The 12,567-nt window shown below is 45.1% G+C and overlaps 1 protein-coding gene across 2 annotated transcripts in view; it reads right to left on the reverse strand.

The window, feature by feature from the left end:
• Nucleotides 1–12,567, reverse strand: part of cntnap2b (contactin associated protein 2b) — a 76,548-nt gene that overhangs the window by 8,790 nt on the left and 55,191 nt on the right. For both annotated transcript variants that reach the window (XM_072363714.1, XM_072363713.1), the window contains exons 12-18: nt 5,187–5,306; nt 4,819–4,934; nt 4,170–4,254; nt 2,888–3,044; nt 2,623–2,750; nt 2,312–2,482; nt 1,407–1,625 (exon numbers count right to left, since the gene is read on the reverse strand). In XM_072363714.1, coding sequence (XP_072219815.1) covers nt 1,407–1,625; nt 2,312–2,482; nt 2,623–2,750; nt 2,888–3,044; nt 4,170–4,254; nt 4,819–4,934; nt 5,187–5,306 — 996 coding nt within the window. The remainder of the gene's footprint in view (nt 1–1,406; nt 1,626–2,311; nt 2,483–2,622; nt 2,751–2,887; nt 3,045–4,169; nt 4,255–4,818; nt 4,935–5,186; nt 5,307–12,567) is intronic.

The following is a 12,567-nucleotide window of genomic DNA, read 5'->3' on the forward strand; positions in this document are numbered from 1 at the left end:
ACAGAAAGAATGAGACTGCGCATACAAGAGGTGGAAACAAACTTCCTCTGAAGGGTCGCTGGGCTCACCTTTAGGGATTAAGGTGAGGAGCTTGGTCATCTTTGAGGGGCTTGGAGGAGCGTTACAGTTCTTCTGCATCAAAAGGAGCCAGCTGAAGTGGTTCAGGCGTGTGGTCAGGATGCCTTCTGGACACCACCCTGATGAGGTATTTTGGACATGTCCTACTGGGAGGAGGTCATGGGGAAAACCCAGGACCTGCTGCAGAAACTATATTTCTCAGCTGGCTTGAGAATTTCTCAGTGTTCCCCCGCAAAAGAGCTGGAGGAGGTGGCTGGGGAGAGGGAGGTCAGGGGACTTCTGCTTAGACTGTTGTCCCCACGACCTGGATAAGTGGCAGAAAATGGATGGATCTAGATTCCACCATTTTAATAATGAGGCAGTGTACATGAAGGCACAAAAATAAATTATACCTCTTGAGGATGCCCAAGCTCTTATGTCAAAGTGTTCTTGGGAAAAAGACTGAACCCTACTTTACCCCCATAATACTCATCATTGTGTGACGTAGAGCTAGAGTTCTGCATGTATAGAAAATCAGATATACAGTATGTTTAAAATAAGAATTCCTGTATGACTGTGTGTGTGTGAATTGGTGATTGACAAACACTGTAAAGCACCTCGAAGAACCTAATCAAGGTTTAAAGGCACTAAGTAACCATGGACTATAAAGTGTGAACCATTCCTTCAATGTTTACAGCTAGATGTTGCATATCATCTATAGGGCTGGGTATCAATCAAATTTCGATTTTTATCTTCACTTCGATACCGGTTCCTGAACTATACTTTTTTCAATACCTATTTTATAATATCAATTCTAACAAAAAGGAAATTACATTACACATAACAGCACAAATCTTCAGTTTTATTTTTCAGCTCAGTATTTCAATTTCAATTTCCTGGAGGGAACCTGCCAAAGGGATTAATAAAGTCTATTTTTCCAGTCCAAGCAATTTTCTTACAGAAAAAATGAACAACAAATAATTTCCAGTGCCAAACAGTTGCAAACAGGTGACAGGTTGGTGTCGAACACTACCCTACATACTGATGATACTTTTTAACTGAGCAGTTTTTCTTTAGAAACATCAACATGTCTGCTTTCTACCGTATTAAGCTGCAGTAACATTGAGATTACTCCTGGATTTCTCTGAACATTAATTTACCTAGTAAAATATGGGGCAGCAGCATCAGAGACTCAAAAAAAACCCAAAAACAAACTGATAAAGAAGGCTGGCTCTGTGCTAGGAACTACTTAAGAACTCCTGGAGCAGATTGTGGAAAGAAAAATGCTGCACACGTTGCTAAACACAATGGACAACATCTACAAAAATAGTGTAAAATGTGTTGCTTACCAACATATAAATCACTGTAGAAGTCCAATTTTGCATGTCCTTGTGGTGGCATGGGTCTGACCTCTCTGTACTGACCATTAAGCTGCAGCACGGCCTCTTTGACGTTCTTCTCAGCCTCCACACGATGCCACTGATCATTATTCAGAGGTTCTGGTGAGCGGACACTGAGCTCTACTCGCTCACTGCCCACGTCAAAGGAGAACAGGACCATTGAGCCTCCTGTGGAAACCAGGATAAAAATTCAACATTGGTAGTGCTTTTCAGATTTTCCATTCTCCATCGTTGATTTTGCATTTAGTTTAAATAAAAACTTAACTTTGGAGTCTTGAACTAGCTCTATATCACATAGTGTACTCGTGTGAAAAATGTATAATTATACGTCAACGTTTAACATATGGGGTTCTCTTACAGTGAGTTTGAAACAGAGGTTATTGCAGTTTAAGGAGACACTACAAGAACACATTTTCTTTTTCTTTTTATGTAGTGCAAGATTTTTGGCTAATTTGCTTCCATAACTCGCTACCGTCCCTGTTCGGGACTGGGGGAGCTGCAACCTCTGCTGGCTAACACTGGGCAACAGGCAGGGTACACATAAAGCAGAGCATCTCAAGATTCAGGGATAACAGAGAAACCCCAACAAAAGGTTGAAACCAGGAGCAGGAGCACAGCTGTGAGGCAACCCATTGATCTTTTATGAGGTTAGGGTTAGGGTCTTTTAATCTTACCTGTAGTCGCATCATCTGTGATAAAAATGTTGTTCAATATGGCAGGAACATATACACGGATTATATGTTTCCTCACAAGCAGAATGGAAACGATAGTACATCTAAGACTCTTAATAAAGCCCTTTAACTTACTTTATGATTTGGAGGGGGGGACAAAACCTTATGCACACAAGCACACACCTCTGAGTTCGATGTGAAGGAGGTTGGTGGTTCCCAGGTTCTCCAGGAAGACTCCATGGTTGGAGGATGTCTTAAAGTAGAAGGAGATGTCAGTGCTGGTTTCTCCTCTAAAGGACTGGAAGTGGACGTAGGAAGCAGGGCTGGTAAAGGAGGCTGCATTCCAGTAGTTCCCTTTGGAAAACAGCATTGCACGGATTGAAATAGCAACATACATAATCTTGTGATAGCACACGTGTATGTGTGAAAGAAAGTGAGTGAGAGTGAGAGTGAGAGTGAGTGAGAGAGAGAGAGAGAGAGAGAGAAACACTCACGGTCTCCGTGGCATTTGAGAGGCCCTACTGTCAATTTGGCCTCAGATCCAGCTCTGGTTGTATCACCAACTACAACCTGAGTGACTGGCAAATGGTCTTTATAGACCAACAGACCTGCGTCCTCCTTCCTGCACATGTGCATATACCATTTCAATTCAGTTTAAATCGCAATTACTGAAAAGAGAATTACAAATATGGACATTTCAATCGAAGCTTCTGATTGGGTTTGTGAGACAACTATAAAAGAAAGCAGCGGCGCACTCACCAGGTTCGCAGGTCAGCATCACAGTTACAGTAGTGTTTGGTGTCAGAGCAATTGTTTTCAATACCACAGGCACACTTCTGTATGCCAGGTCCTGATCCTCCCCAGTAAGAATGCCTCTGATTGGCTCTTCCCATCCACCAGGTAAAGGGATCGCCATCTGTGAGCAAACCAACAAGGTTGCATTGGATTCATTCTTTTTTCAGTAACTACACAACTTCCTTTGAGGTTATCCTGCTCAATAATCTACCAGACTTGTTTAGATTATTGCTGGTGTCTTTCAAGTTGTGCCTCTACTGGATTTTCCATTTGGGAGGCACATGCTTTGTTTATTCATCACCCGATTCCTTCAACTACACAGCTGTTGGGTGGCAACAGACAGTCTCACATTTAGAGGATGGCAGATGGAGTTGCATAGGGGAAATAAAAACAGAAACAGTTGCTCAACATAATGGAAAACTGCACACCTTCTGTACAACATAGTAATTGGCAGGAGAATGTGTTTAGTCAGAGGCTTCTTCAGCTCCGCTGCCACAAAGAATGGTCCAGGATGTAATTCCTGCCCACAGCAACAGCCCTACACAATGACTGCTTATTAAGACTTATGACTATTACTCCTTTAGTTATACTGCAACAATTTAATTTCCATTTAGTAATTAATTACATTCCACTTAGTTCATTTTAATTCAGTTCAAGAAATGAAGATAAAAGAGAAAAATGTTGGAGAAAAGTAAATGGACTTGTACTTGTATAGCGCTTTTCTAACTGACCACTTCATTACATGCCGCATTCACCCCACTCACACACACTCATACAGATACACATAACTACGTGCTTTTTCTAATCATTCACACACATTCATACCCCCAATGATACACTGGGGGGGCAACGTGGGGTTCAGTGTCTTGCCCAAGGACGCTTCGACATGTAGCCCGGGGAAGCCAGAGTCGAACCACGACCTTCCGATTGGTGGCGACTGCTCTTCCTCCTGAGCTATGACCTGTCATGGTCTGTGAGATCACTGAGCTATGGACAAGCTAACCTCTGTTAGTGTAGAACAATATAATGTTTTACAGAGTAATGCCTTTACGGATCAGTCCAGATTCTACTGTTATCACTGACATCTTTTGGGGGGTAAGGGAAAATTTACATTAGGTTTTAGAATGTGTTTTCAAACGTCACCTTCCGTCTAAGCCAATGATGAACACAGACAAACAAAGCTTCAACTGTATGACATCAAAATCAAATGTTTTGAGGATGACGGCAGCTGTGATGAATACTTCACCTGGACCGTTAAGCAGACGAGACATTCGGCAGGCATAGGCTACATACTGTTCACAGTTTTTTGCTCTTCTGATGACTGACAACATCTGACACAAAAGGGGACAAACAGAGAAGGACAACCTATTAGTAACATTGTAACTTTATATCTTGTGTTGTTCTTATTACATCTCTCGTACTCAACTTCTCTTCTTTTTATTGATTAGTTCCTAATGTTATATAACTCTACAATTCCATTATGAAATGACTATCATGATTCATCTGTGTGGAACTGAACCTTATTAGGTCTTTAGGATTATAGATCAGACCCATCCTGGGCAGAATAAATAGTAATAAAAACAAACAGAAATAAGCGGCTGTAAGGAACTTGTGAATGGACAGCCTTGGCACTTCAAAAGAAACTAAGTCCAGAACAATGAATATATAATTAATCTTGCAGTGGTGTGGACATCACGCAGAATGCATCCTTTGTGTGCAATAAAATAGGCTTCACAAATGAAGGAGCTTGTTCCGGTAGCCCAATTCTGAATATCATTATGTTAGTGTAGTATTACAGAAAGCAAAAGACCTCTGTTTGTAGCTGTATCACTTAACTATTACTTGCAATCCAAAAAAAAAAAAGATGTACCAGTCAGTAAGTGCTCATTATATACCTGTTCATTAGTGACATTGTAAGTGATCTGCAGCACTGCTTTCCCGTCCTGTCCTGCACTTGAGACTGATGTCTGAGGAGAAAGGTTGTTCCTCAGTGTGGTCCAAACCATTTCCTCTAAAAGTTCAAAACAAACGAAAAACACACTACCTCAATGATATCAAGACCTTTATCAGATATGTTTCACCTACATTACAAAGGGTATTAGCTGCTGAATATCAACTCATACAACAAAGCATATATGACCAATTTCTGCTTTCCTACGTCCCTAAAAAATTCCTGATTGTTTTACAAACAAACTGTGGAAGATAAAGTAAGTCAAGTAAGTCAAAGGCATTAACTCTGTTTTTTTTAACAGTGGTGCCTTACCTGTCATGTAACAGCTGACTCTGAAGGGAGCAATAGAGCCACTGCCATCTGGATCAATCCAGTAGCCTCCTGAACTCTTCCCCTTAGCCTTATACTCCTCACAGGACTGCTGATACAATGCTACAGAGGAGATGCAAGTCAAATCTGAGCAAACACAAAGTAATGTGTGCACATAAATGGGTTTATGATAGACAGACAGGGAGGGCGTCACCTGTATGCTCAGAACTGTATGTTTGTGAGTCTGTGTGTAGTTGGTACAACTCATACGTGTGCATACGGGTGTATCAGGTGCAGCCACAGGATGTTTTGGTGCATATCCTGTGACTGCACCTGATATTGACTGCTAAAACTAAAACAGATTTTCCTCATATATTCTGGCCAGCTTCCAGAAATAACATGTAGATACCACCGCATATGACACTGAGACTCTACGTCTGTGTTTAGGGTCTATACTGGACCTAAAGCATAGAGCACACGCACATGGCAAAATTGTGTCTCTTTTCTATTTTGTTGAAGAACAAGCTGGAATTTGAATGCATGCTTTGAGATTTCATGTAAAGGACTTACACACAAAAGTCTAAACACATGAAATGAAATAAAAAAAATAATTCAAACAAAGACAAATTAAAATTGATTGGTCACCCCTAAGATCCACTTCCCTTCAGAAATGACATAACGTGATACACATGATCTCATTTATAACTGTTGGAGAAGACGCTAAAAGACTTTGGCAAGGAGCACCACCAGGTAAGGAGAACAGTGAAGAACAAGGAGCACCACCGGGTAAGGAGAACAGTGAAGAACAAGGAGCACCACCAGGTTAGGAGAACAGTGAAGAACAAGGAGCACCACCAGGTAAGGAGAACAGTGAAGAACAAGGAGCACCACCAGGTAAGGAGAACAGTGAAGAACAAGGAGCACCACCAGGTAAGGAGAACAGTGAAGAACAAGGAGCACCACCGGGTAAGGAGAACAGTGAAGAACAAGGAGCACCACCAGGTAAGGAGAACAGTGAAGAACAAGGAGCACCACCAGGTAAGGAGAACAGTGAAGAACAAGGAGCACCACCAGGTTAAGAGAACAGTGAAGAACAAGGAGCACCACCAGGTAAGGAGAACAGTGAAGAACAAGGAGCACCACCAGGTAAGGAGAACAGTGAAGAACAAGGAGCACCACCAGGTAAGGAGAACAGTGAAGAACAAGGAGCACCACCAGGTAAGGAGAACAGTGAAGAACAAGGAGCACCACCGGGTAAGGAGAACAGTGAAGAACAAGGAGCACCACCGGGTAAGGAGAACAGTGAAGAACAAGGAGCACCACCGGGTAAGGAGAACAGTGAAGAACAAGGAGCACCACCGGGTAAGGAGAACAGTGAAGAACAAGGAGCACCACCAGGTAAGGAGAACAGTGAAGAACAAGGAGCACCACCAGGTAAGGAGAACAGTGAAGAACAAGGAGCACCACCGGGTAAGGAGAACAGTGAAGAACAAGGAGCACCACCAGGTAAGGAGAACAGTGAAGAACAAGGAGCACCACCAGGTAAGGAGAACAGTGAAGAACAAGGAGCACCACCAGGTAAGGAGAACAGTGAAGAACAAGGAGCACCACCAGGTTAAGAGAACAGTGAAGAACAAGGAGCACCACCAGGTAAGGAGAACAGTGAAGAACAAGGAGCACCACCAGGTAAGGAGAACAGTGAAGAACAAGGAGCACCACCAGGTAAGGAGAACAGTGAAGAACAAGGAGCACCACCAGGTTAGGAGAACAGTGAAGAACAAGGAGCACCACCAGGTAAGGAGAACAGTGAAGAACAAGGAGCACCACCAGGTAAGGAGAACAGTGAAGAACAAGGAGCACCACCGGGTAAGGAGAACAGTGAAGAACAAGGAGCACCACCGGGTAAGGAGAACAGTGAAGAACAAGGAGCACCACCAGGTAAGGAGAACAGTGAAGAACAAGGAGCACCACCAGGTTAAGAGAACAGTGAAGAACAAGGAGCACCACCAGGTAAGGAGAACAGTGAAGAACAAGGAGCACCACCAGGTAAGGAGAACAGTGAAGAACAAGGAGCACCACCGGGTAAGGAGAACAGTGAAGAACAAGGAGCACCACCAGGTAAGGAGAACAGTGAAGAACAAGGAGCACCACCAGGTAAGGAGAACAGTGAAGAACAAGGAGCACCACCAGGTAAGGAGAACAGTGAAGAACAAGGAGCACCACCGGGTAAGGAGAACAGTGAAGAACAAGGAGCACCACCAGGTAAGGAGAACAGTGAAGAACAAGGAGCACCACCGGGTAAGGAGAACAGTGAAGAACAAGGAGCACCACCGGGTAAGGAGAACAGTGAAGAACAAGGAGCACCACCAGGTAAGGAGAACAGTGAAGAATAAGGAGCACCACCAGGTTAAGAGAACAGTGAAGAACAAGGAGCACCACCAGGTAAGGAGAACAGTGAAGAACAAGGAGCACCACCAGGTAAGGAGAACAGTGAAGAACAAGGAGCACCACCAGGTTAAGAGAACAGTGAAGAACAAGGAGCACCACCAGGTAAGGAGAACAGTGAAGAACAAGGAGCACCACCAGGTAAGGAGAACAGTGAAGAACAAGGAGCACCACCGGGTAAGGAGAACAGTGAAGAACAAGGAGCACCACCAGGTAAGGAGAACAGTGAAGAACAAGGAGCACCACCAGGTAAGGAGAACAGTGAAGAACAAGGAGCACCACCGGGTAAGGAGAACAGTGAAGAACAAGGAGCACCACCAGGTAAGGAGAACAGTGAAGAACAAGGAGCACCACCAGGTAAGGAGAACAGTGAAGAACAAGGAGCACCACCGGGTAAGGAGAACAGTGAAGAACAAGGAGCACCACCAGGTAAGGAGAACAGTGAAGAACAAGGAGCACCACCGGGTAAGGAGAACAGTGAAGAACAAGGAGCACCACCAGGTTAGGAGAACAGTGAAGAACAAGGAGCACCACCAGGTTAGGAGAACAGTGAAGAACAAGGAGCACCACCAGGTAAGGAGAAAAGTGAAGAACAAGGAGCACCACCAGGTAAGGAGAACAGTGAAGAACAAGGAGCACCACCAGGTTAGGAGAACAGTGAAGAACAAGGAGCACCACCAGGTTAGGAGAACAGTGAAGAACAAGGAGCACCACCAGGTAAGGAGAACAGTAAAGAACAAGGAGCACCACCAGGTAAGGAGAACAGTGAAGAACAAGGAGCACCACCAGGTAAGGAGAACAGTGAAGAACAAGGAGCACCACCGGGTAAGGAGAACAGTGAAGAACAAGGAGCACCACCAGGTAAGGAGAACAGTGAAGAACAAGGAGCACCACCAGGTAAGGAGAACAGTGAAGAACAAGGAGCACCACCAGGTAAGGAGAACAGTGAAGAACAAGGAGCACCACCAGGTAAGGAGAACAGTGAAGAACAAGGAGCACCACCAGGTAAGGAGAACAGTAAAGAACAAGGAGCACCACCAGGTAAGGAGAACAGTGAAGAACAAGGAGCACCACCAGGTAAGGAGAACAGTAAAGAACAAGGAGCACCACCAGGTAAGGAGAACAGTGAAGAACAAGGAGCACCACCAGGTAAGGAGAACAGTAAAGAACAAGGAGCACCACCAGGTTAGGAGAACAGTGAAGAACAAGGAGCACCACCGGGTAAGGAGAAAAGTGAAGAACAAGGAGCACCACCAGGTAAGGAGAACAGTGAAGAACAAGGAGCACCACCGGGTAAGGAGAACAGTGAAGAACAAGGAGCACCACCAGGTAAGGAGAACAGTGAAGAACAAGGAGCACCACCAGGTAAGGAGAACAGTGAAGAACAAGGAGCACCACCGGGTAAGGAGAACAGTGAAGAACAAGGAGCACCACCAGGTAAGGAGAACAGTGAAGAACAAGGAGCACCACCAGGTAAGGAGAACAGTGAAGAACAAGGAGCACCACCAGGTAAGGAGAACAGTGAAGAACAAGGAGCACCACCGGGTAAGGAGAACAGTGAAGAACAAGGAGCACCACCGGGTAAGGAGAACAGTGAAGAACAAGGAGCACCACCAGGTAAGGAGAACAGTGAAGAACAAGGAGCACCACCAGGTAAGGAGAACAGTGAAGAACAAGGAGCACCACCAGGTAAGGAGAACAGTGAAGAACAAGGAGCACCACCAGGTAAGGAGAACAGTGAAGAACAAGGAGCACCACCAGGTAAGGAGAACAGTGAAGAACAAGGAGCACCACCAGGTTAGGAGAACAGTAAAGAACAAGGAGCACCACCAGGTAAGGAGAACAGTGAAGAACAAGGAGCACCACCAGGTTAGGAGAACAGTGAAGAACAAGGAGCACCACCAGGTAAGGAGAAAAGTGAAGAACAAGGAGCACCACCAGGTAAGGAGAACAGTGAAGAACAAGGAGCACCACCAGGTTAGGAGAACAGTGAAGAACAAGGAGCACCACCAGGTTAGGAGAACAGTGAAGAACAAGGAGCACCACCAGGTAAGGAGAACAGTGAAGAACAAGGAGCACCACCGGGTAAGGAGAACAGTGAAGAACAAGGAGCACCACCAGGTAAGGAGAACAGTGAAGAACAAGGAGCACCACCAGGTTAGGAGAACAGTGAAGAACAAGGAGCACCACCAGGTAAGGAGAACAGTGAAGAACAAGGAGCACCACCAGGTTAGGAGAACAGTGAAGAACAAGGAGCACCACCGGGTAAGGAGAACAGTGAAGAACAAGGAGCACCACCAGGTAAGGAGAACAGTGAAGAACAAGGAGCACCACCAGGTTAGGAGAACAGTGAAGAACAAGGAGCACCACCAGGTTAGGAGAACAGTGAAGAACAAGGAGCACCACCAGGTAAGGAGAACAGTGAAGAACAAGGAGCACCACCAGGTAAGGAGAACAGTGAAGAACAAGGAGCACCACCAGGTTAGGAGAACAGTGAAGAACAAGGAGCACCACCAGGTTAGGAGAACAGTGAAGAACAAGGAGCACCACCAGGTAAGGAGAACAGTGAAGAACAAGGAGCACCACCAGGTAAGGAGAACAGTGAAGAACAAGGAGCACCACCAGGTAAGGAGAACAGTGAAGAACAAGGAGCACCACCAGGTAAGGAGAACAGTGAAGAACAAGGAGCACCACCAGGTTAGGAGAACAGTGAAGAACAAGGAGCACCACCAGGTAAGGAGAACAGTGAAGAACAAGGAGCACCACCAGGTTAGGAGAACAGTGAAGAACAAGGAGCACCACCAGGTAAGGAGAACAGTGAAGAACAAGGAGCACCACCAGGTTAGGAGAACAGTGAAGAACAAGGAGCACCACCAGGTTAGGAGAACAGTGAAGAACAAGGAGCACCACCAGGTTAGGAGAACAGTGAAGAACAAGGAGCACCACCAGGTTAGGAGAACAGTGAAGAACAAGGAGCACCACCAGGTTAGGAGAACAGTGAAGAACAAGGAGCACCACCGGGTAAGGAGAACAGTGAAGAACAAGGAGCACCACCAGGTTAGGAGAACAGTGAAGAACAAGGAGCACCACCGGGTAAGGAGAACAGTGAAGAACAAGGAGCACCACCAGGTAAGGAGAACAGTGAAGAACAAGGAGCACCACCAGGTAAGGAGAACAGTGAAGAACAAGGAGCACCACCAGGTTAGGAGAACAGTGAAGAACAAGGAGCACCACCAGGTAAGGAGAACAGTGAAGAACAAGGAGCACCACCAGGTTAGGAGAACAGTGAAGAACAAGGAGCACCACCAGGTAAGGAGAACAGTGAAGAACAAGGAGCACCACCAGGTTAGGAGAACAGTGAAGAACAAGGAGCACAACCAGGTAAGGAGAACCGTGAAGAACAAGGAGCACCACCAGGTAAGGAGAACAGTGAAGAACAAGGAGCACCACCAGGTTAGGAGAACAGTGAAGAACAAGGAGCACCACCAGGTTAGGAGAACAGTGAAGAACAAGGAGCACCACCAGGTTAGGAGAACAGTGAAGAACAAGGAGCACCACCAGGTAAGGAGAAAAGTGAAGAACAAGGAGCACCACCAGGTAAGGAGAACAGTGAAGAACAAGGAGCACCACCAGGTTAGGAGAACAGTGAAGAACAAGGAGCACCACCAGGTTAGGAGAACAGTGAAGAACAAGGAGCACCACCAGGTAAGGAGAACAGTAAAGAACAAGGAGCACCACCAGGTAAGGAGAACAGTGAAGAACAAGGAGCACCACCAGGTAAGGAGAACAGTGAAGAACAAGGAGCACCACCGGGTAAGGAGAACAGTGAAGAACAAGGAGCACCACCAGGTAAGGAGAACAGTGAAGAACAAGGAGCACCACCAGGTAAGGAGAACAGTGAAGAACAAGGAGCACCACCAGGTAAGGAGAACAGTGAAGAACAAGGAGCACCACCAGGTAAGGAGAACAGTGAAGAACAAGGAGCACCACCAGGTAAGGAGAACAGTGAAGAACAAGGAGCACCACCAGGTTAGGAGAACAGTGAAGAACAAGGAGCTCTCCAAACTGGTCATATACCAAGCTCCAGAGAAGTGAATAAAAGAAAAACATGTCAAGCTCCTTTACCAAATGTTAATAAAAAGTACTGTGGTCAGATGAAAGCTGAAATTTTTGGTTATCAAGGAAAACTGCATAATCCAGGATACAATCCAGGATACAATCAGAACTATGGACACAGTAAACACTTATGTCAAACCAGTCGCAAATAAAAAAAAATGTCAAAGTCACCTATAAAGCCTCACATTATTCTAAGAAAAGATAAATCTACAACAAAAACAGTCCTGATACGTTGGCAAGGGTCCAGTAAATGTACCCCAGTAAAATTTCTGCCTTTTGAAATGTAATAATTTGTGTGCTGGACATATTTTGATACGATTTTTCTTTTAGGTCCTTTTAGGTACATGGGGGGAGTTGACCTATCAAATGACCTGATAAAATACAACAAGGTGTTGCACAAAACACAGAAGTAGAGTTTATTCTCCCACTTCATGGACATTGCTTTTGTGAATGCATTTTGTACAAAGAACATGGGAGAAACAGAGGTGAGGTTCCTTTGCACCAGAAGGCATACAGGGAGACCTTAGTCTTGGAGTTGGCAGAGACGGGGTCTAACACATCAGTTGAACCTGGGCCATTTCTTGCCAGTCATCACAAACCTGTGCACATATCAGGACAGGGCACAGCTGGGTGCTGGAGGTGCAGACACTGCCATACAAAAACTCCTGTGAAGTGCGCCACATGTAATGTGCCCCTATGCTTTGTGCTAGACAGAGACTGCTACAATGATTGGCAAGTTGCCAACAGCAAATAATGTCGATACAAATTGTGAATAGTGTTCAGTGTTGTTTGCTATGTCATTATTAATGGATATAAACTAATT

Source organism: Leuresthes tenuis, unplaced genomic scaffold (genome assembly GCF_036924035.1).
Source record: "Leuresthes tenuis unplaced genomic scaffold, fLeuTen1.0.hap1 SCAF_14, whole genome shotgun sequence".
Taxonomy (NCBI): domain Eukaryota; kingdom Metazoa; phylum Chordata; class Actinopteri; order Atheriniformes; family Atherinopsidae; genus Leuresthes; species Leuresthes tenuis.